The 21,944-nt window shown below is 33.0% G+C and overlaps 1 protein-coding gene across 1 annotated transcript in view; it reads right to left on the minus strand.

The window, feature by feature from the left end:
* LOC119635022 (protein serrate) overlaps positions 1-21,944 on the minus strand; it is a 74,311-nt gene that overhangs the window by 31,566 nt on the left and 20,801 nt on the right. The window contains exons 4-5 of the mRNA XM_038029530.1: positions 7,758-7,812; positions 6,616-6,931 (exon numbers count right to left, since the gene is read on the minus strand). Coding sequence (XP_037885458.1) covers positions 6,616-6,931; positions 7,758-7,812 — 371 coding nt within the window. The remainder of the gene's footprint in view (positions 1-6,615; positions 6,932-7,757; positions 7,813-21,944) is intronic.

Genomic DNA, 21,944 nt, shown 5'->3' on the forward strand with positions numbered 1-21,944 from the left:
TTAATGATAAATAATCGGGAATAGCTTCCTGCAAGAGATTATTTTTTCTTTTCTTTTAGAAAAAAGTAGGAAAGCGGAGAGAGGCAATACCAAGCCTTAATGAAATGAATTTAAAAACCAGATCAAGAAGAAAACGCAAACCATGATAGTTGCAGTAAGCAACTAGACTGATGACAAATATGAAACTGAAAATCTGCTGACGAGTTGGATTAAAAATACAATTAAATTTTTGCGTTCACCACAAAAGAAGTCATGGAAAGGATAACGAAATTCGATCGACTGCAGTTCAACGGATAACCTAACAACGAATAAGCAAGCGAAGGCACAAACCAATTTTCAATTAGAAAGTCAGTTCTGGTCAAATAGAAAAAGAATATTTTTTTTTAGATGCGTATTGAAGCATGTGTACCTGTGTTTATACACACCTCGCCCAATACTGTAAATGGTAAGACTTGGTTAAGTATAAAGCAAATAGCTTAATAGCACAAATCAGTTTAATGCGTTAGTGTTTACTCTTAAAAACCTAAACTAAAACAAAAACGAAGACAAGTTGCTTGTTAGCGATAAGAATATGGACAAAAACGAAGGCGACGATGACGATGATTTTGATAATAATGATAATAATGATAATGTTAATGATGACGACGACGATACAATACCGGAAAAACACAGTAATAACAAGTGGAATAGACGCTCACTTATGAAAACACCACTAACTAAAAACTTGAAGAAAGAGAGAAAAAAATAGAGAAAAAGTCAGCTTTTTTCAGGTATGAAATTTCCATTGCAACTAAGCAAGTGTTTGTGAGTTTGCAATTTATTTTACTTAACAAGGGTAAACGTCATTGAAACGCCTGTTGACGTTTCTGTGTGATAGAAAACTTTTCCACTCTTAGCCTGATTTTAAATCCGACAGCATAGCAACGTGCTTGTTGAGGAAAAAAGTCGTAGTTGAAGCATCATCAAGCATCTGTTCCCGCCATTGCTGCTGTTGCTGTTTCAACTGCATGATCAATAGATTGCAATTACCTTTTCTACCACTAGAAAAGAATATAGTAAGGAGAAGTGCATCGCATACTTATGTATCAACTTCTTGTGCACGACTATAAACCGCCAGAGTATAATTTATGATTTCATTAAAGCAACAAATTTTATCGGCAGACGAATCTGTGGCATGTCATGTTGTTAAGGCTGTAGCTTGGACGACTTAAGTCTTATATCCGAGGCACATACACACACATATAGGCACGGCAAGGCAAATAAAGAAATTCGCAGTAGATACGCAAGAAAACACAATCGCGCGTCTTCATACATTCTTACAGAAATTGCGAATATGCATTCACAAGAACACAAACGCAACCACTTGTTCAGGCAATTTCTACCTTTTGCGTGCAGATCTTTTCGCTTGAGCATCTTTTTCCATTTCGTTGATAACAACGAAACGGAATATGAGGATTAAAGTAAATCATTGTTAATACAAATGCAACTTTTTGTTTATTTAGCTTCGCCCGTCCAAACAACTGTTCAACTATTAACGAAATGACTTGAGCAAGGTGTTCTCTTCTCTTTTGAAAGAATAATTTTACTAACAAAAAGTGGAAACTCTCCTTTTTATAGATTATACATTATGTGGCCACACGTAGCTTTATTTAATTTTTTTTTATCCTCACTTTACAAAACTTCTGGTAAACACATAAGCACGTACTGACGCACGCACACAACATTAAAATGTCATGTGAAACCTGTGCTTGGCGCAGTAAGTTCTACTCTCGCCAGTTAAAGTCAACAAATCGCTCACATGTATATTTTTCGTGATGGATGTATGTATGCGTTTATATATTTATATACTTATGTATACATATGTGTAGATACGTGTGCGTCTCTGTGTGTGTGTACTGATGCACATTTTTGCTCTATTGGTTTATTGGTCCGTTTAGTCATTTGCTTCTTTATCTGTTTCGTTCGTTGATTAGTCGCAGTAATCAATGTTTGAATAATTGCCGTTCGCTATTGACAGCACACATTTTAAAGTTTTTATTATTGCCTTTGAAATGAGCTTGCCTCTGCATTTGTACTTTTGTATTTATGCTTGGCTAGAGTTAATGGCCATTTTTCAGTAATTAACTCGATTTTGAAAAGCCTGAGAATTTTCTAATTTTTAATGTATTACAAAAAGTATCCAAGCAATGTCGTTCGTTAGCATTTTAGTGAAGTTGAGTTATGTAGGCAAACAGGGAAACATAGAAAGGGGAAACCGAAAACAAAGAATAGGAATAAGACCTTCTGACGATCGAAAGCGAATTCGTAGCCAATTTGTTCCACTTTGATCTTGCGTAAGTCGTACATATGTACCTAAGCGCTTATATACGAGTGTAGTGTCTTAAGATTGCTTAATTCACACAACGTGTGTAGAATTAAATAAAATTCACCAAAAATTTATCTCAGAAATTAATAGATAAGTTCGATTCGGTCTGCAACGCACCTTCAAATGATGTTGAAAAAGTCCGGACTTTCATAAAAGAAACCAGCATACGGTGTTACTTTCCGCGTCTCGACAATACCGTCTAAACTATATTCTGATTTCCCAACTTCATATCAGCGGTAATATAACGGTTATTTTGAAAAGTTTAATATTATAAAAAGATTTTAATGAAAAAAGTCGTCATAAAAATTCCGACAGAAATTAAGATTATTATTTAATTATTAAGCCGATAGCCTTAGATGCTAGTGCTTTTAAGAGTTTAGTCTTAGAATTTATTTCTCTGGCGAAATTAATAATAATAATAATAATAATATTTAATTATTATTAATTGTTAATATATCGTTATGAATATGCACCTACTAACTATGATTAGTTATTTTTTTTATCAATTGTTAGAGGGAGTGTGATATTTTCAGCAATAGGTTTTTATTTTCAATAAAACATATTACATAAGAGAAACGAAATAAAACGAAAAACTCAGTGTTATTACACCGTAATAATAATAAAAATAAAGAAATCCATAAAATTTATAAAAAATCTTTTTCATAATTCGCTTCTTGGCCAAATCAATTCTAGAAAAGAGGGCAAAAATTAAATTTACTTTCCGAGTTGCTTTTAAAATAGTATAAAAAAACAAAAACAAATTTTCTATTTTTATAAGCAATCCAGAAATGATAACTAAAATATTAGGCCACTAAGCTCAAGAGTAACTAATTATAGTTGAACTTCTAAGAGAACCACAAAGCAGCTTACGATTATTGTTTTAGTTTGTTTTCATTATTACTAAACACAAACAAAGACGGCATCTATGAATTTTTGAGAACTGCAAAAAAATAATAACATAGCAATATTGGCGTTTGCTTTTAAAACTGTATGGGACTATTGGCGGAGGAGACCGTAATATATGGATTTGGGACCAGACTGAACATGTTGGCTGGCTGGGCTGTGCCGAACAGCATTATAGTCAATCTGCTTTACATTTTGCATTGGCTTTCAGCTTGCTATGGAAAATGGAGATGGCCACTACGCCTTTTTTTCTTTGTAGTCCACGATATCTAGCTTGCCTTTGATTGTGTGTGATGATGTTGTTCAGTCTTTTTTATTACTATTTTGTTTGTGTACAAAGTAAAAATCACGTATTCTGTGTTACACTATTTTCAAGTTTCAATCACAAACGTTTCTTCGTGCATTAAACTGCAAGCGACCAAGCAGGCAGGAATACTGGCTAAGTCGTTGAAAAAACAATTGCTGCAACAATTGAAATGAACTTAATAATACTTTTAACAACAACGGCGAGAACAATCTATGAATTATAGTAGTTTCGTCGAATAGTTGAGCGGACAGACGGATTGAAATTAAACAGCAAAAAATTTTGCAAATGAAAAATATATAAACGATATGCTCAACTAAAAAAAAAGAAGACGGAGAAGAAGTGATAGATGCTGATAATTATGAAAACGATAATAATGAAATTTTAAATGATAATACGGTTAATGGTGATTATGATTAAAATTCAATATTAGATCAACAAACTAATTTAAGCTGAACTCTGCTGTTTAATTTAAGGTGAAAAAACAGGCATGCCACTAAAAATCAAAGCAACCAACCAAACAGCTTTAACTGTCAGCCATTCAGACAAAAGCGCTTTTAAGCCAGTGTTTTATTTTATTTTTCTTCCATTGTGTGTTATTATTATTAGTCTTTGGGGAGGAAGTCAGAAGCCATAAGATTTCATTATAGTATATATTAAACAAAAACTTAAAAAAAAAAAGAATTGTGGCTCCACCTACAAAATATGTATCTCCGACTGTTAAGGTTAACTTAAAGAAAAAAAAAAAAAAACCAGAATAAAGACTATGACCACGACAACTATTTCTTCCGTTAAGATCGTAAAGTAGCAGAGAAGTTAAGCTAAATTTAAATTGTTCATTCAAATCAATACAAATGAAATGAAATATAATGCAAGACAACTATTACTGTTCCCTTACAATAATAACAACAATGAAATCGAATAATTTTTTTTTTATGTAGTATTTCGACTCCTAACAACAAAGACGTGCTGTTGTTGTAAGATCGATTTTACAACTTTGACTGTTTACTTCTACTTTTTGTCATAGATACAACTTCCAGCATTGACTCACTAACTGACTAGCTAGCTGACTGACTGACTAGTTACAGCGAGCATAAGAAACTCGCACATTGATGGCTTTAGTTGATGCCCCTCACAAATGTTTTTGCCACTGCAAAGCCCCTTTTAAAGTATAAAACACAAAACCTTGAATACCCTTAGGAATCAACAAGAGTAACGACAACGTCACCAGTATTTTACAAAGAGACAAGAAAAAGAAAAAAGAAGGAGAAATCACCAACAAGTGATCACCGTCTATAGTTTCAAATACAATGTTTGCATCTAAATAGATCACAACATCGTTGAACAACGTAGAAATAATTGTTACCTTGAGTTTAATAAACAAAATACGTAGCAGCACTGTTTGGAAATTTTCCCTAATTTCTCACTGTGTCTCGGAACTGTTACGCGCAGGCTATATTTCTCATCTTTCTTATTCTTAAGCACTAAAAGATATCGTTCTTTAGGATTGATTTTTTCCTTGGTTTACTTTTCAGAGCTTATCTAAACGTAATTTGCTGTCTGTCTGTTCGTTCGCATATAAATCTTTTCTAATTGTTATATTAATTCGGTGTTCCCTGATTAACATTGCGACAGTTTCGTCACACATCTTTGACGGCTTATAACAGCAGCGATTTTTTTTTAAGATTTTCGTACATGACGAGCAATTGTTATTTATTTCGCGCACTGACTAACTGGGTCTCTTGTATTTCCTTTACACTGGAATTTTTTTCGTTGTACAAATTTATTGATTATATTTAACGTAGGCTTTGACACAAACTCCTATAAATAAAAGCCGCAAAATGTAATGTAAAAGCAAGTAAAATTTGCCTTTTTTAAGATCTTGAAAGGAAAGTGATTAAAAGTACCACTGTTTCCTTATATTTGAAAGATCTTTAATAACAACTATTTGTGTGTTTCGCTGAAACAACAATATGAACTGTTAACTAAACTTGTTTATTAAAGCCGCAAGTTCAGGTTTCTTGTTTTTATTATTTTATGGTTCAACTTGGCCAATATTTAATCGTAAACTGTACTTTTAATTATTCTTAATTATTCTTCATATCAATTGAAGTGGTTTATCGTTATTACTTTCATGATATGAGAGTGAAAGCATTAAAAATGATTGTAATGTTATCGTGGTGTAAAAGCCGTCGTACATTAAAATGCCTAAAAACACGGATGAACTTGGAGCTATTCATGTCTACGTATCTACATTCATTAATATAAAAAATTCACGAAATTGTTTCAAAGGTTTTCAAGAGATGTTAACGTAATAGAAATGAGCAAAGAACAAAGTAAGATCGCCTTTGAAATTTGCAAAAACTTTATGAGGAAAACGCTTGCAAAACTCTAACGCCACGTAGTTTTGACAATCATTGCAAAAGACTTACCTAGAATTGGTAAGTCGTACGTTTCCGAACCGCATCACGAGAACCTAAAATAAGTCATTAGTTTTCCCACAAGCCTACACTGTACATAGTTAAAGTAAATACGAGTTTGGCAATTAATATGATTATTACGTCTACGAATAGACCGCAATGTCAAAGTAACTTTGATTAGGTTTTCAAATTCTTAAGTATCTTGCGTTTGCTTACTTAATTCTACGGAAATCTATGTATATTAACGAAGCATGCGAAACTTTGCAAGAAATTTAATTTATATAATTTTTTTTAAGTAAGATTTACTAAGACTCGTTTAGTATAATTTGCATACAGTTATATATATAATGGAAAGTTTTATATTTTCTTTTTTTATTTTCTTGAAGCTACAACAATTAATAAAGTTGGCCCCTTTTTTATTGCCTTTATACTCTAAGTTGATGGCTTTAACACCTTTTGCTTCTCTCGTTGACTTCCTCATATCTTTGTCACACACTCACAGCACAATCGAGCCATTACAAGAGTAATTATAGTAGTAATTAGTGATTATAATAAAGCAATCAAGAGGGGAAAATATTCACACACAGATTTATTTTGTTTTGTATTTTTGTTTTTGTACTTACTCGCATTCACCCGGTTGTTGACATGTACCATGGACGGGATCACAGCCCGGTTTGCAAATGGCTTTCTCGCAATTATCGCCAGTCCAGCCGTTGAGGCAGATTTTCTCACCTTGTGGTCCGCAAGTGTAATGACCGAACTGATCGTTGCGCGGACGACAAAACGTTGTACACGTTGTATTATAATAGGTAGCTGCGCACTGAACTCTAACCCGATATGTTATCCGAGCATTGCGTCCGATGTGATCCAATGTCTTCCATTCGGGTGATGGTAGAATAACGCCAGAAAATGATGCTTCTTCAATTAACCTTTCAGAGTCTGATGTTCAGTTGAATTGGGTGGGTTGTACGATGTTCGTTTTTTATTTTCATTCGTATTTTAGATTAAATGTTGTTTTCGTTGTTGTGTTCGATGCGGTTGTTGTTTGTTTTGGTTATTTAAAAATTATACAAGATGGGTGGCGGCGGTCGTATTGTTGTTATTTAGTTAGAAAAAAAGTTTTTGTTGTTTTTTTACCATTAGTTTGACGTTTCATTTGTGAAGTTTAACCACGACAACCGGTAAACACAGTTTTTATGTTGTGTAAATGTTTTTACATTGCAATTTTTTGTTGTTGTTGGCGGAGTTGTAGATTTAGTTTTGTTTAAGGCAACGTTCATGCAAGCAGTTGTGTTAGAGTAATTGCAAAAAAATCAACGTTGGCGTCCAAATAGCAAACAAGACAAGTTCAGGTACAAACCACATTCGCATCAACCAATTGGTCCCATCCACAGCAACGAAAAGAGTTTACGTAAAGGAGAGAAAATTACAATTGTAAAGGAAAAAAGCATTAAAATTTTCCAATAGTTTAGTTAAATTTTTTTTCTGGTAAATTAAAAGTTAAATTTTATTGTTATTAAGACTCTTAAGTCGCAAGCGAGGAGAAGGAGGGCAGTTTCCCGAAAAACGTAGAGCGAAGCGAAAAAAGCCACACTTGTGAATTTTGCCTAATTAAATATTTCACCCCTTTTTCCACCAATCATCTAGAGACTTTAACACATTTTCGACTTTTAATTGGTCACACATTTGTCTTGGTTTTATTTTGCTAGCTGCCTACTAGTCGCCTTGATCTGTAAAATTATGTAAAGGAAAAGCATATAATTACCTGGATACGATGTGTTGTACATATCCAACGCCTGTAGAATTAATGTAAACGATTTCTGTAATTGAATTAAAAGAAATGCAGTTAAAAACAGAAAGCAGAGGCAATGTTATGTAAAATATATATATATATATATAATATGTGGAGCTACTCAGATCTTTTAGCATCTAAAAGTATGTAAAAGGTGTTGTACACTTTTCTTACAGGTTAAATGAAGGTTAAATAAGGTTAAATTATTTTGTCAATTTGTTTTCGAGGCGACTGCAGTTTTTCTTTTTAATTTAAAACATAACAGTAGCTTGTATTCTTTACTCTTAATGGACACATTTACTCGGAAATTAGCGAACAGCTAAAGGAATAGCCAAACGTACGTTATTCATTCTGTTAAATAAAACTTTTGATTATATTTGAAAAACAAAACAAAGCGAAAAGGTTAAAACGGAAGCTAAGTTGGTGACAGCACTAATGTGTTGTTTAAAACAACGATTTCTTTTCGTATTTGCGTTGCAATGCATTGAATGTTTGCAAATATTGTTGTGTCAGTGCTAGAGTGAATAAAGCAAATTAATTTAAGTACAAAAACGTGAAAAGATCAGATAATTGAAAAGAATTGCGCGACTTAAGAAAAACTATTAAGATTTAAACGATGTCAGAGCTGTGGTTTTAATTTCTAAGGTTTGAAGTGAAATTGGAGAATCAAAGTCGTTTTTTAGGAAATTCTTTGGCGGAACGTTGTGTTGCGCATGCATGAAACAAATAGATAGAAGACAAAAACTGTAACGTTGTAACGTTGTAACGTTATGGCGTTGTAAAATATGTGATAGATATGCTGCAGCTAATTAGCAAATATTTTCGTATATGCGTCCCAGTATTCGGGATAGTCATTTAGAAAACACTTTTAACCTATTCATTGCCAATCAAATTTGAAGACTCTTGCTCTGGGTGCCAAGATTTTAACGAAAAAATAAAAAAATGTTGAGTCTTTATTACTAAGAATTATTTTACATTTCATTCAATACAACTAAGTAACAGTTCATACAGAAACTACTATGTTAGAATGTTCTACAAGATATGTAATAATATTAAATATGTTTTTATGATTACATAACCTTTTCATTTATCTTTTAAAATAATTGCTAACTTAAATAACAGCAAACACATTCCTTGACCAATTGTAACCACTTGTAGTACAAAACAACGAAGTATCTCATAGCTGGGTGTAAATCGGTTAATCTTAGAAATAAAGTCGTGCATTCCAGTTGTCTTAGACGCAATGGGACATATGTCCCTACCCAATGAGAACGTTTTACTTGAAACCTCGCGAATACGATAGGGTAAACTCTTATTCACTTTCATCCCATCTTTAAAGAGAGCAAGCAGCTGTTAAAAACTTTACTAACTTCTTCGTCTGCTAACTAACAAATACCACTATGGTCAAGGAAAAGTAAGGCTACGTTTTCTTCGAATTTCATCGTGTGCAGCACTATATACTGTTACCAGGGAACACATTTTGCGCGTTGCGCCAGAATTATGAACGAAGTACTCTTAATTTTTGATTTACCATAATACACTTTCTAATAGCGCATTGGAATCTTTGGGCGCTTTGACATAAGATATTCAATTCAGATATTTTCGCAAGGCCGCGCTTACCTAATTTTGCACTGCCTGTCTTCCGACTCTTTTTTCTCGAAATTCAAAAAACTCTTCCCATAAAATATGAACTTTTTAGATGTAAGCAAATATACGTAACTGTTTAAGGACTGAAGGCAAGGGCATTAAAACTGACATTGATGTCAATGAACTTTCTGTCAAGCTGAGAAAAACAAGCTACGCTTTGAGAGGAACCCGCATGAATTAAATGGAAATTTCCTTCTTTTCCTTATCTCTTTTAATAACATTGACCGCTCTCATATTGTTTAAAATATAAAGTCTAAATTTACCAAAGCAATGCAAATTACTAAAGCCCTTAGCGAGAAGACTAACACTGCAGATCAGCAAATAATAAATCACTGTTCATGATCCTCTTTATAATACTCACAAGTAGATTTTAGAATCAATACGATCATGTGCATCTGCATATCCAGTAATGAAAATGCTATTACTCGAAATTTGAGCTTTTCATCCTTTTACCTAACAATGCACATAATTAATTCAGCATTTTAGAATCTCGCGTTTGCCATAGATTATTTTATCCTGTACGATCATTTGAAATTTAATTTAAATGTCGGGTTATTGCATTTTAACGCTTTATCAATTTATGTGCAGATGATTAGAAAGATGTAAAATCATCTTGAATAAGAAAAAAATACTTTGCAATTAAAAATTTATATACTTGTGTTCTACGTTTTTAGTTTTGCTAATCTAATCTAAATATCCGTAACCACAGGCTCAAGCAACACGATGATGATTCCCAGTTGGTTTCTTAAATGCTCAGTTTGTTTTTTTCGCAAAGCATATGTTAAAAGCGAAGTATACAGAAAACCGTTGTTGTTTTGATAGATGTTACCAGATGCGGCCTTTATTAACAAGAGAAATGTTAGATTTATGGCAATTCATGGTGTGGAAACATGCTCGAAAACACTGTGTACCACAAGCATCACATCAATACAGAGATAGATGATGTTGATGGCGGTTTAAGTTTAAAAAGAAAAAAAAATTAAAAACTAATGGAAGCATAGAGAATATATATCACAGCATACAACAACAAGATGAGCAAAAACTAAAATAAAACCTGAATACCTTTAGTATGAATTACATGAAGTGTATGACGTTCAAATGAAAAGGGGCAAGATTACATTATGACTTGAGAGAGATAACGATTTAAAGCTTTAGACGCTGTACAATTTATGGGTACGTGTGTGCATGTCGTACATTTTTATGCAGTTGAGCCTTTAAAGCAATTAAATTTGAACGACGTTGCCCAGCTGGAAGCCAGGAAACCTCTCATTTAAGATATATATATTTTTTTTTGTTTTTCTAGCCCAAGCGGTTGAGTATTGGAAATGAAATGAAAGTCCATTTCTCTGAATGTATTTGTGCAATGCCAAGCGCCAACTGTGGCTATTCATTCGTGTTCTGCTTTCTCAAAGCATCGCACATATCTACGACTGTTTTTGCTTGTCTCTAGTTCGATATGCGTCTCAAAACATCGGCAGCAACTTAGCATACTGACAAGACGACCACTTGTATCATCGTCGTGATCATGTGTGGCATGCACAGCCAACCACAACACCGAAATTCCAGTTAGTAATATATATTATATATATATATATATATATATATATATATATATATATATATGCTAATTTGCTCTACCTCGGTTTGCTACCTTCGTCTAACTTAAGCAATGCTTTTTATTTAAATAAATTATTTGAACTTTTTTCCTCGGTTGCTTTTCCTTCTAACCTAGACCTAGAGGCAGTGAAAAATGATTATAAGGAATTTCATTAGGAGCAAGTGTTGACAAGACAAAAAAGCTACTCTGGTCGATGAAGCAATTAAAATATTAAAAAGTGTCCAGCATAAATGCGGTGAAGGCAGAGAAGAGAGATTATCCAAACATCCATCTCTCATGCATCTTCTTCCGTACACAGTTTACTAAGTGCTTTTCAATTAATACCACACACATTCGTACCTGCACATAAGCGTGCAAATGTATGTCATTATGCGGCCCGCAATGCTTACAGTGCTTACAGTGCATGGCAATTAAATTAGTTACAAATAAGATCATGTCATGTTACACATTATTCTATTCGCATATATTTAAATAAAAAAAAAGAAGACGAGCCGCGAATAAGTTTCTGCAAACGTGATAAATCAAGCACTTGTCTATCTAATTGCTCGTTTGTCTAAAACATAACTTAAGTGTGCCTTTACTTTCCTTTTTCTACTTAAGCTTTTGTATTTATTTTTAGGTTGGGGTCATTTATGTAAACGTTTACTTATATTTTTTCAATTTTTTTTTAGTTTTGTAGATTAGTCTCCTCGACCAATTAGCGTTTGCATATTTAGTAAAGTACATGATTTCCGTATTTTCAGACAACAAGCTTTTTTTTAAAACAGAATTATTGTTGTTTTATTATATTACAATCGTTACACTTCCTTTTGGTGTAGCTCTTTAAACATAATATTATTGACATCATTTTATGATTTAATATTGATGTGACCTAAAATTCATTTAGGCAATTATTTATGCATTGCAATAATTCGGTTTTAGCAACAAAGCTGAGATCTTAAAACATATCCGCAAGAGGTGCAAAAGATGTTGTTTCCCCAAATTTATAGATTATGAAAACGTAGCCCTTTTCTTTTTCTTTAGTCCTTTTAGTTAGGGAGAACGGTTATAGGTATAAAAAGATGCGGTCATGGCCGAATATACTTCTCATACTTGCTTAGAATAAAAGTGGAAATATATAGTGTGCATCCCTCGTTGTTTATTAGTGACGAGCAAAAAACGGGGAAAACAAATATGTTCTCTGTTTTTGTTGCGTAGGCATGTAGACACTTTAGGTGTGTTCTTTTACCGGTTTAAAGCATTTTCGAATCCTTTTGCAAATGTGTAGGCGATATGTTCATTCTTGCGAACGGGAGAATGTTTAACACAGATACTACGCAGTCGGGCAAACGGACAGATGGACAGTGGCACAAAAATGCATGGTTGGGTGCATTCCGTATTTGAAAAAGTACGTTATAAAGATATTGAAAACAAAATTATATTTTTTATTAGGTAGGCGTGAGATAGTTCTCCAATTCTTGTACAGGTATTGCAATATCGCTCGTAGAAAATACGTTCAAATTTTCGTAAATTTTTCTGACGTAGTAATAATGAGCGAAAAACCAACTTTTTATATCTTTTGCAAAACAAACGTTTCCAAGTCAGTTTACGTAATACATTAGGCGCAACTTTTGAGCAGTTTTCTTAATTTTCAATGTGCTGTAAGAACTTTCAAATTTTCTACCAAGTTTGACATTCCACAGCCGGACATGTTGAGATCGATTCAGAATTTGTTGTTGATCAAGGATATATATGCTTTATAGGATCTTTCGTGATGTTGCAAGTGTTTTGAGAAGTTGAATGAATAAAGAAAAAATCAAAATCATTTTATTGTTTTGGCTCACGTCGATAATACGTGGAATTGAATTTGAGTTTAAAGACATGTACTTTAGCTAAATTTAACTCAATGATAACAAAAAAAAATGTACACACTATATGCAAATAGTAGAAGACACAGAAGAAAAAGAGGAAAATCAAAGGGAAAAATTTTAAAATATGGGAGAAAAATTGTCGGTCGTATACTTAAAATTATTCAGATATAAACAATTGATGAACTCAATAACCAATAAGTGGGCAATGATAAACATTTTATGAATGAAATAATTGAAAGATTTTGAAATGTACTTTTATTTAATTTTGAAAACTCATTGCACGTCAAAAGTAGGTAAAAAAGCAAAATTCCCGTTCACAATTTTTTCACAAGCGCGCGTCGCTGAATTGTTTCATTGACAAAATCTACTGTTATATGCTTTTTCTAAAAGGCAACTGATTTCCTATGCTGCTACAGGGAAATATATCTTGATGTATATCCTTTTATTTTTATAGCAGCATCACGGTGTCTTTCACCAGCGAACCACTTACATTAAACCAAAAAGCAATAGTATAGTAGTACGACAAAAAATAATATAAAAAAAGTCAAATATACATACATATATATTAAATACTGGCATATTTAAAACATTATTAATATTCATGATCAAGCGAAATAAGCGAGTTTGTCCCGATCGTGTTGGTAAGATATGCAATTATGCAAGCATTTATTCTCTCCGGTAAAATAAAAGAGAAGAACTCAACGAACAAACTTATAAATACATTTCTACCTTTGACTGTCTACCTTTGAATATCACCATAATCATTTAACTGGTAAATATAACCGCCAATGTATGTACATTTATATAGAAAAACGATCAAGATATGGTCAAGTGGTGTATTCTGATGTTTAACAAAAGTATAAACTTGAAAGCGGCGCATAGCGACGAAAGCAAACAAACATACATTGCATTGATTTCGTTTTTTCGATATTTTAGATGATGTTTTACAACTCATTGCAACATGTACAGAATATTTAATGGTTAATGAAGAAAACCAGAAATTAATTTATGATTGCTTCTCTTTCTCTTAAAATTTTTAATGACCACACGGCGATTATGAAAAGGGAATATATGACAGCCGCATTTTGTCAATGTATGAATGAATTATCGCTTTAATGAAAATAAATTAATTTATGAGTTGAACATCTGTATCTAAAGGAGTTCTTTCTACTTTTTGAATTTTTATTGTAAAGTTACATATGAGCAACTCGTTATTTATAATACCTGCACAATACAATACCTGTGCGATACAATTGCACTTTGATGTCTATTTCAGCAAACACAAAGTGATGAAGTCCCTAAAGTTTACTCTGTCTAGTAACTAAGATACTTTTGCAGATTTTCTAAAGACAACATAACTATAGCTGTGTCTTATTGGACAACAGTGTGATTTTTCGATGCCACAGAATTACCTCTAAGTTTAAAAGCGTATGTGTAATCACTCTGAAGTGAAAGACAGTCCTGAATTGAGTGGTGACAATGCAAATAACTATGATGGTAGTGAGAAGATCACTGAATCGATCAAATGTGAAAACAGTGCCATAGTCATGATCTATATTCGAGAGGATACATTATAAGTTGCCAAAAACGCGGTCCTACCAACAACAACAAGAGGCCTGTTTTAAAAGCCAACCGGTCACAATACGCAAAGCAATAAGATAACGCGAAACAAAACCCTTTACTAGCACTGAAATCTGTGGTCACCAGATCGTGCTTCTGATTAATACTTCAGTTTACGGTTATGGTCTCAGCTGACGAGTAGGTATTTTCACAAGAAATTCATATGCTGTCAGAGGTAATAGTAATATTAATAATAATTAACAACACATAGTATCCTACATCTATTCTCATGTCGTGAGCAAATAAATTCTAAGATATTCTGTTAAATGTATTTACACTCTTTCTTTCCCACTCGTTCTAAAGAAACATCATAGATACCCTTCAAAATGAACTTGTGCACACTGCCATCCAGGCCCTAATCAGACAAAGCTAGCGCCTAATTGACTCCTGGGCACTGCTCAGCCGAAGTAAGAATTTAGGCATTCTGATCGCCGTGGTCGCATACTTCGAACTTTTTGGATTCATCCTATGTTGCCATTCAACATTTCTCTGCAGTACTCTCAATTATGCAATACTTTCTCTGGCCAACTGAATAACTCGCAAATTTGCAAATAAATCTTTGGCCTCCATAACCGCTTAGTAGAGAAATCTGGGAGCTACTCCTGAAGCCCCAGTTGAGTACGCCATGGTGCGTTCTCTTCGCCGAGAATAGGGGGTAACAACTAAAATATCTACACCGTGTGCGTATTGTTGTTCGTCAAGCAGTTTTCGGCGACAAATAATCTCTTTTTCCATTTGAACATGCCTCTCATATTTTATCATTTTTTTTAGTTTTTTTTTTCTAAGTCCTCTGTCCAAAAAAGGCTACAAATTGTTATTGGCTTTTCTTTTTACTTGGACGTGGTGAAACACTGATAGCTTCACAATAGAACGTTAAGTGGTAAAACCAATCTTCCTATAATTAAACACTATAAAGACTGAAATAAGTTTAAATAAGCACGGTGCAGTTTGTTTAAATACTTTCGACTAATTACAATAAAGAAAAAATCGGAAAAATCTGTTTTATTTTTTAAACAAAACTCTACTCCTATGAAATTTCTAAATAGGACTTTTTAATCAATTTTACAAAATTTTTACAAGACCTTTTCATGTTCGGTAAGAATTTATGAAGCAAATCTAAAGCAAAAGATATTTGTTAGTTGAAGATTTATCATCCCCTGCAGATAGATCTTAATATGTAAATTAAGAACAGGAATATGAAACTATAATAATTTTCAACCAATTGTATGAACATTGCAGGGCATGTACAGATATGTCACCAAATTTAAACATCATCTATAAATTAAGTGGAAACCATAATCATAAATTTCCCACTAAAATAAAATTTCAAAACAAATAAAAAAAAAAAGAATGTTTGTTAAACAATAGAAAAATGTATATGCAAATGAGACCTTCTTTCACTAATTTAACCCAATAAATTAAATTAATATCTTTTCTCTTTCGCTCAAGGAGCGAATGTATTATGTAGAAGCAAACAATAATTAAAATTAAAAACTTGCATATATCGTTTAACTGACTAAGCGCACGCACACACACATACAGATATGCGTGTTTACATGTTACGAAATTATAAATCACAATTAAAATTAAAAACAAGAAAAGCAAAAAGTTAACGCAAAGTTAACTTAAAACATTAATTTGCATAAGCAATGTATTTAAAATACCTTTTTTTGTAAATTGTTATTTATCTAATAAATATCGTTATAAATTTTATATAGATTTCATTAATAAGTGCTGCCTGAACTTAGCTTGAAGCGAGGGGGATAAACGTTTCGAAACGAATCTTGGGTACCCACCAACATCAACAATATCTTCTTTAATAAGAATCGTATCAATCGTGCGATCGATATGTCTTCATCGTGATTATTTTCGCAAATTTAATATTGGAATCAAATCTAATGTGCAGTCTCTTGATAAAACTATATTGAAAATGAAATTTTCGTTGAGACGGCACTTTTTTATTACTTAGGTCATGTTGATCTATGAAATACAACCGATTAAAAGAGCAATTTTCAATATTTTTGCTGCTCAGCAAGTAATTCAGATGCCAAATCTCATGCGTAACAAGAAGATACATACAATTACTTAATAATGTATTTATTGCGTACTTTTTGTGGTACAAACAGAACGACAAAATAACTAAGTCCAATTTTTCTATAGTGAATACAACAAAGATTGATTAGTAAATTAATTATGTTAATGGAGACAGTGTTAAGTTAGATGGTGCTATTTCGGGCAGCATCTTCCACACACACACACATATATAGCAATTTGCCAACCATTAAACATCATCACCCAATAATGTCTTCCTTTATCTCCATAGATAATTATTTTATTTGGAAAACAAGAAAATAAATAATTCACACCTAATTTTGTATACAAGTTTGAAACTCGACAAAGAGTCTGTGTTCGGTTGTGGCGAGCGTTTTCGTTTTCGCTTTTTAAACAAAAGAATAAAATTGGATACGATTGGTATACAAAACGATCAAATATCGTCGTTATATTTATTATAATCTTTATCAAGGCAGCTTTGAGTTAATCTCTTTATGTGTGGTTGTGCGTGACGCGATCGCTACTACCTAGGTGCGTTATTCATCTCATGGGAATATTGAAATGCTTTCAATATTAATAAACTCACTCTTAGAAGAACATATACGCAGCCGCACACATGTTTTTAAAATGCGTATAAACGCTTACAGAGTAAAAATCCTATAAATCGATTAATAAGTGCACAAAAATAAAATCAACTTTTGTCTGTGTTGATAAATGGAAGGCGGCTTAGGCATTAGGAAGTATTTTCACCGAAGGCCACAAAGTTATGCAATATGAAATATCATTTCTGACTTATTTGATGTTTATACTAAAAATTGTATTGATTCAATCACCAGGTGCGTTGTCCATTGTAGGTTCAAAATATGTTCAATTTTGCTGAAAACGTTAATTTGTCTTCAATTTTTAATTTTATGTTTCCTTCAAACAAAGAAATTTTGGAAAAATTTTTGGTTGAATGTGAAAAATTTTCCACAAAAAAATTTTAGAAGATATATTAATTAAGTTTTCGACTAAATCTTGCTGGAGCTAGAGTAAACTGCTAATTACACTAAGTAAATTTCATATTTCCCAAAGAAGCTCGATTCAAATGTCGTCTCGTACAACACATCGCCGGGCGGGAATTATATTAATATGTATGATAGGAGGATAGGATTGCGTTAAACGAAATTAAAGTTTCACTATTATTATTATTATACCCATCACTGAAGGATGGCGGCAGACTAGTTTTGTTCCTTTTCATAATGCATGTAACACCTAAAAGGGAATTTCAGAGCTCCTATAAAGCGTATATATTCTTGATCAGCGTGCAATTCTAAATCGATGAAACCTATATCTGTCTATTCGTGTGTCTGTTTGGTGTGTTGCCGGCTATCTGGTGGTCGCAAGAATAAAGATGTCGATTTCAAATTTGATGGAAACATTGGAAGTGGCCAAATTGCTCAGAGCAGAGGCCCGCAGTGGAGCGAAAACTGAACGCAACTCTGTTTTTCTTAACAAAAATTTTGGGGGTTTTTGCTCGATACTTAGAAACTATAAAAGTTAAAGGGCTGAAATCTTCCACATTTATTTTACGAAACACTCTATCTAATCTTTACTTTTTTGAGGTTTTATGCTTATTTATTATAAGACAAACAAGACAGAGTGTTTCAAACCATAATGTACATTGCTTAATTGAAGATACATTGTCTGTCTAAAAATGGATCAATTCTAAAATGAATATAGTAGACATCGCGATCTGGTAGATTAATTTTTCCTTAATAGTACCAGCGATATGGATGCCAAATAAAAAAATTCGGAGAATAGAATACGAAAAGCATTGTTGTGGGTATGCGAAATTCAGTCCACGTGGAATGTAACTTTCTTACTTTCTTTTTTTTAAACTAATGAAATAAATATTTAGACTAAAATATGAAAAATTGAGCCGTAACAACGTAGGCTATTGGCTCTATTGTAAAAGAGAAAATTAGGTATTGAACCTATTGGTTTTAATAAAGTGACATACAAATTGAAGAGATATTACATTATACGGCTAATTTCAACACGACAATGGGATTAGTTGTTTCGAATGAGATTCTTCTAACAAAGGCAAAATGTAGGCAGTGCCAAAGAATGTGCTTTATGTTAAGAATTCTTTCACAACTGCGGATTAGAGAAGAAAGTTTCTGAAGGATCCATTTTTGCAGTGCATTTATTAGAAAGTGCATAAATTTAGAAAATGAACGTTTACTCAAAATTAAATTGAAAATATTTCACTGCAAGGTTAATTTTTTTTTATTACAAACCAAATGAAGACTTCAGCGCAGTCACATTACCTAAGAGTCCGACAGACAGAGAGACAGACAGTCGAACGTGTGTATAATTTCATGATTATACTCGGATTCATTTGTTGGTTAATTATGCCATACCACCTCAGTTAATGCGAATATGTACAAACAAGCACAACGATTCACACATACAAGCACACGCAGACATTAAAGTTGCCTTTAACATGACTTTTGCATTCTTACAAAGCGACATGGAATTAAAAGGCATGTAAATTGTTAATTGGAACAAAACGTGAAGTAGAAGAGCGTACCTTGCATTTTTTTCTGTTTATTGTTGCCATGGTAGTGATAGTTTTTGTCTTAAGTCTTTTGTTACATTACAGTGCAGATGTAGCGTTTTAATAGAAAGTGTTTGTTATATTGCTGTTACCGTTAAGCTGTGCAATCCCATGCACTTAATAAACCACCTGGAGAGCACTTTATGCAATAATGTGTCATTAATTATATAAGGTGCTTGCGTTAATTTTAGTCAGCAATTTCTATTAATAAAATAGATAAAATGATGGGAAATACCAGTGTCCACAACGGGTTAATTCGATGATTTTAGTCTTTTTCTAGAGATTGTATATATAGATTGCACATATTATTGATTTATTCAGGATACGACGACGCCAATCTTACAGCGCTCAAAATTGCATTTTGGGCCTTCATTACTTTCTTTGTTTAATTTGAAGAAATCTGTTGGCGAAGCCCATCACACATGTTCAGCAGTATATGGTGACGTTGCTCCATCACTTCCCAATTACCGATTTTGTAAAAGTGATGATTTTTACACACTATGACAAAAACTTCGAGGAGCCTGAACCACAAGTCTTATGAGACGAAAACCCAGCCCAAACCCTCAAAGAACATTCGGACGGCTTACTTGTTAAAAGCTATTTCGAATCGTTTCAACACCGTGGTTTCATTGCTGGCAAAGCAAAAAAAGAAGAGTTGTCTGTGACGTAAAGTGACTGGCGGTGAAAGTGGATCTACTACGACGATCTTGCGATCTGGGTTTGCGAAGAAGAGCCAGCTTGAGTCGAAAGTTCTGCGACACCTATCGTACTCATCAGACAATCCGCTTTCTAAATACCACTCGTTCCCATCGATGCAGCATGGTTTGGCTGGCAGGCGGCTCCGCAAAGTTGAAAAAGTGCAAAAATGGATCGCCATCAAACCAATAACGTTCTTTCGACGCGATGAGAAAAAGTTGTAGTAAATTAAGGAAAATATATTGATTAGTGTATATTATACCAATTTTTGTCTATAAAGGCTTTTTTCAAGTGAAAACGACTAAAATTAATGCAAGCACCTAACAGTAAGCATTAATATTTAAATGACAATCTTTAGTTATTATTGCAATTATGAATTTATGCCCGTTCAGTCATTTATAGTTTCTGGCAATAAATTGTGTTAACATAAACGATTTTATTACATTTAAAGCACTTGTTGCCGAGTAATTTATGCAAATTTTTTGACGCACCTCGTTACACTTTTCACTATATGCAAATCACAGAGCATGCTAAGACAACAACCATCAAGACGCCTCAGGAGACTTCATTGAAAAAGTTGAAAAATAAACGCAAAACGAAAAATTAAAAATTGAAAGGCTATTGATAGAGTTTACAAATAACTCTTTTACCACGAATTTTTACTGCTGTTGTCGTTGTCTTTATTACTGTTGCTGTTGCCGTTTATATAAAATGTTCAAACGTGCTGTTCTTTTAGCAGAGAATGAATGTAAAGTTTCGAGTTACAGGTTGCTCACGAACTTGAAGACTCCTGGCTATACATGCGATGGTTTCTCTAACTTTTTTCTGACTTTTTTCATTTTTAATAGATTGGCAGAAGCTTCTTCTAGCCTTAACGAAAAGCCGAAGGAGTAAAGGTAGAAAATGTAAAAAAAACGAAACTCAAATGAAATCATTATTATTTATTGCTTAAGATATTTTTTAATGTTTCATTGAAATCACACTGCATGCGAAATATACGGACGAACATACATCTAAACAAACGAAGGCATTTACTGTTTTCGTACGTTTATTTGTAACTTAAAATATATAAACTCCGATTATTCTACAATACTTTTCAATAATCGTGACTTACATCATGAAGAGAAAAACACAAACGGACGGATAGCAAAGCCGAACTATACTGAAGTTAAACAAAAATATAAAAAAATCGTTTACCTTTTTAAGTGAAGCAAAAATAAAAAATAACAAGGAATAGTAAGAAACATTGCAAACCTTTACGGTTGGGTGGAGTATATAAAGAAGTATTTACATGGACATATACAAAGAAGTCACGGACATTAAGAAAAAGAGAAGTAAAGAAGTATTGATGAGGCTTTAAATCTTTTGCAGAAAAAAAAAACAAAAGTCATAATCCCAAGACCCGCTCTGGTAACGCCACAAAACAGATATTGGCAGCCAAGAAATCTAAAATAAAACTACGTACAAATATATACATACACCAGCTAAGCACAATGCATTCAGGCTGTAGGTTTGTGGCACATTATACATGATTCAAGGTGGTGATGAAAGACTTATTGATGGATGTTCAAGTTGATTGGCCAGACAGGTATTAAATTATTTGTAAAAGTACAAAATTCGTATGAAATACCATAAAATGCACACACACGCGGGCAGTTATGTAAGATACGTTGTTTTTTATGATATTATTATACATTAAGCGGAATTATGCAAAGAAATTTGCATAAATGCATCATGCGTAAGTTTATAAAAAAAAAGTTTCCAGAAAAAAATAATGCAAAAAACAACACTTTTGTTGCAAAGCAACCCTTTCGCACAGACCGATGACTGTATACAAATTTTGTTATTCCTTCTTTCTATTACTTCACATTTTCGCTTTCGGATTATGTGAAAACTATATGCATGTATTAACGAGTGAATGATTGGAGATTTATATAAGCGCATATTTATCTCATCATTTTACGATCGCCTTGGTCAATTCACCCCGTTATAATTTTGTTTTTTCCACATCAATACTATACTAATTATTGATAAATTTTGATAAATTGATAACCAATTGATCGATTAGCAATCGG

Source organism: Glossina fuscipes, unplaced genomic scaffold (genome assembly GCF_014805625.2).
Source record: "Glossina fuscipes isolate IAEA_lab_2018 unplaced genomic scaffold, Yale_Gfus_2 3, whole genome shotgun sequence".
NCBI classification, from domain to species: Eukaryota; Metazoa; Arthropoda; class Insecta; order Diptera; family Glossinidae; genus Glossina; species Glossina fuscipes.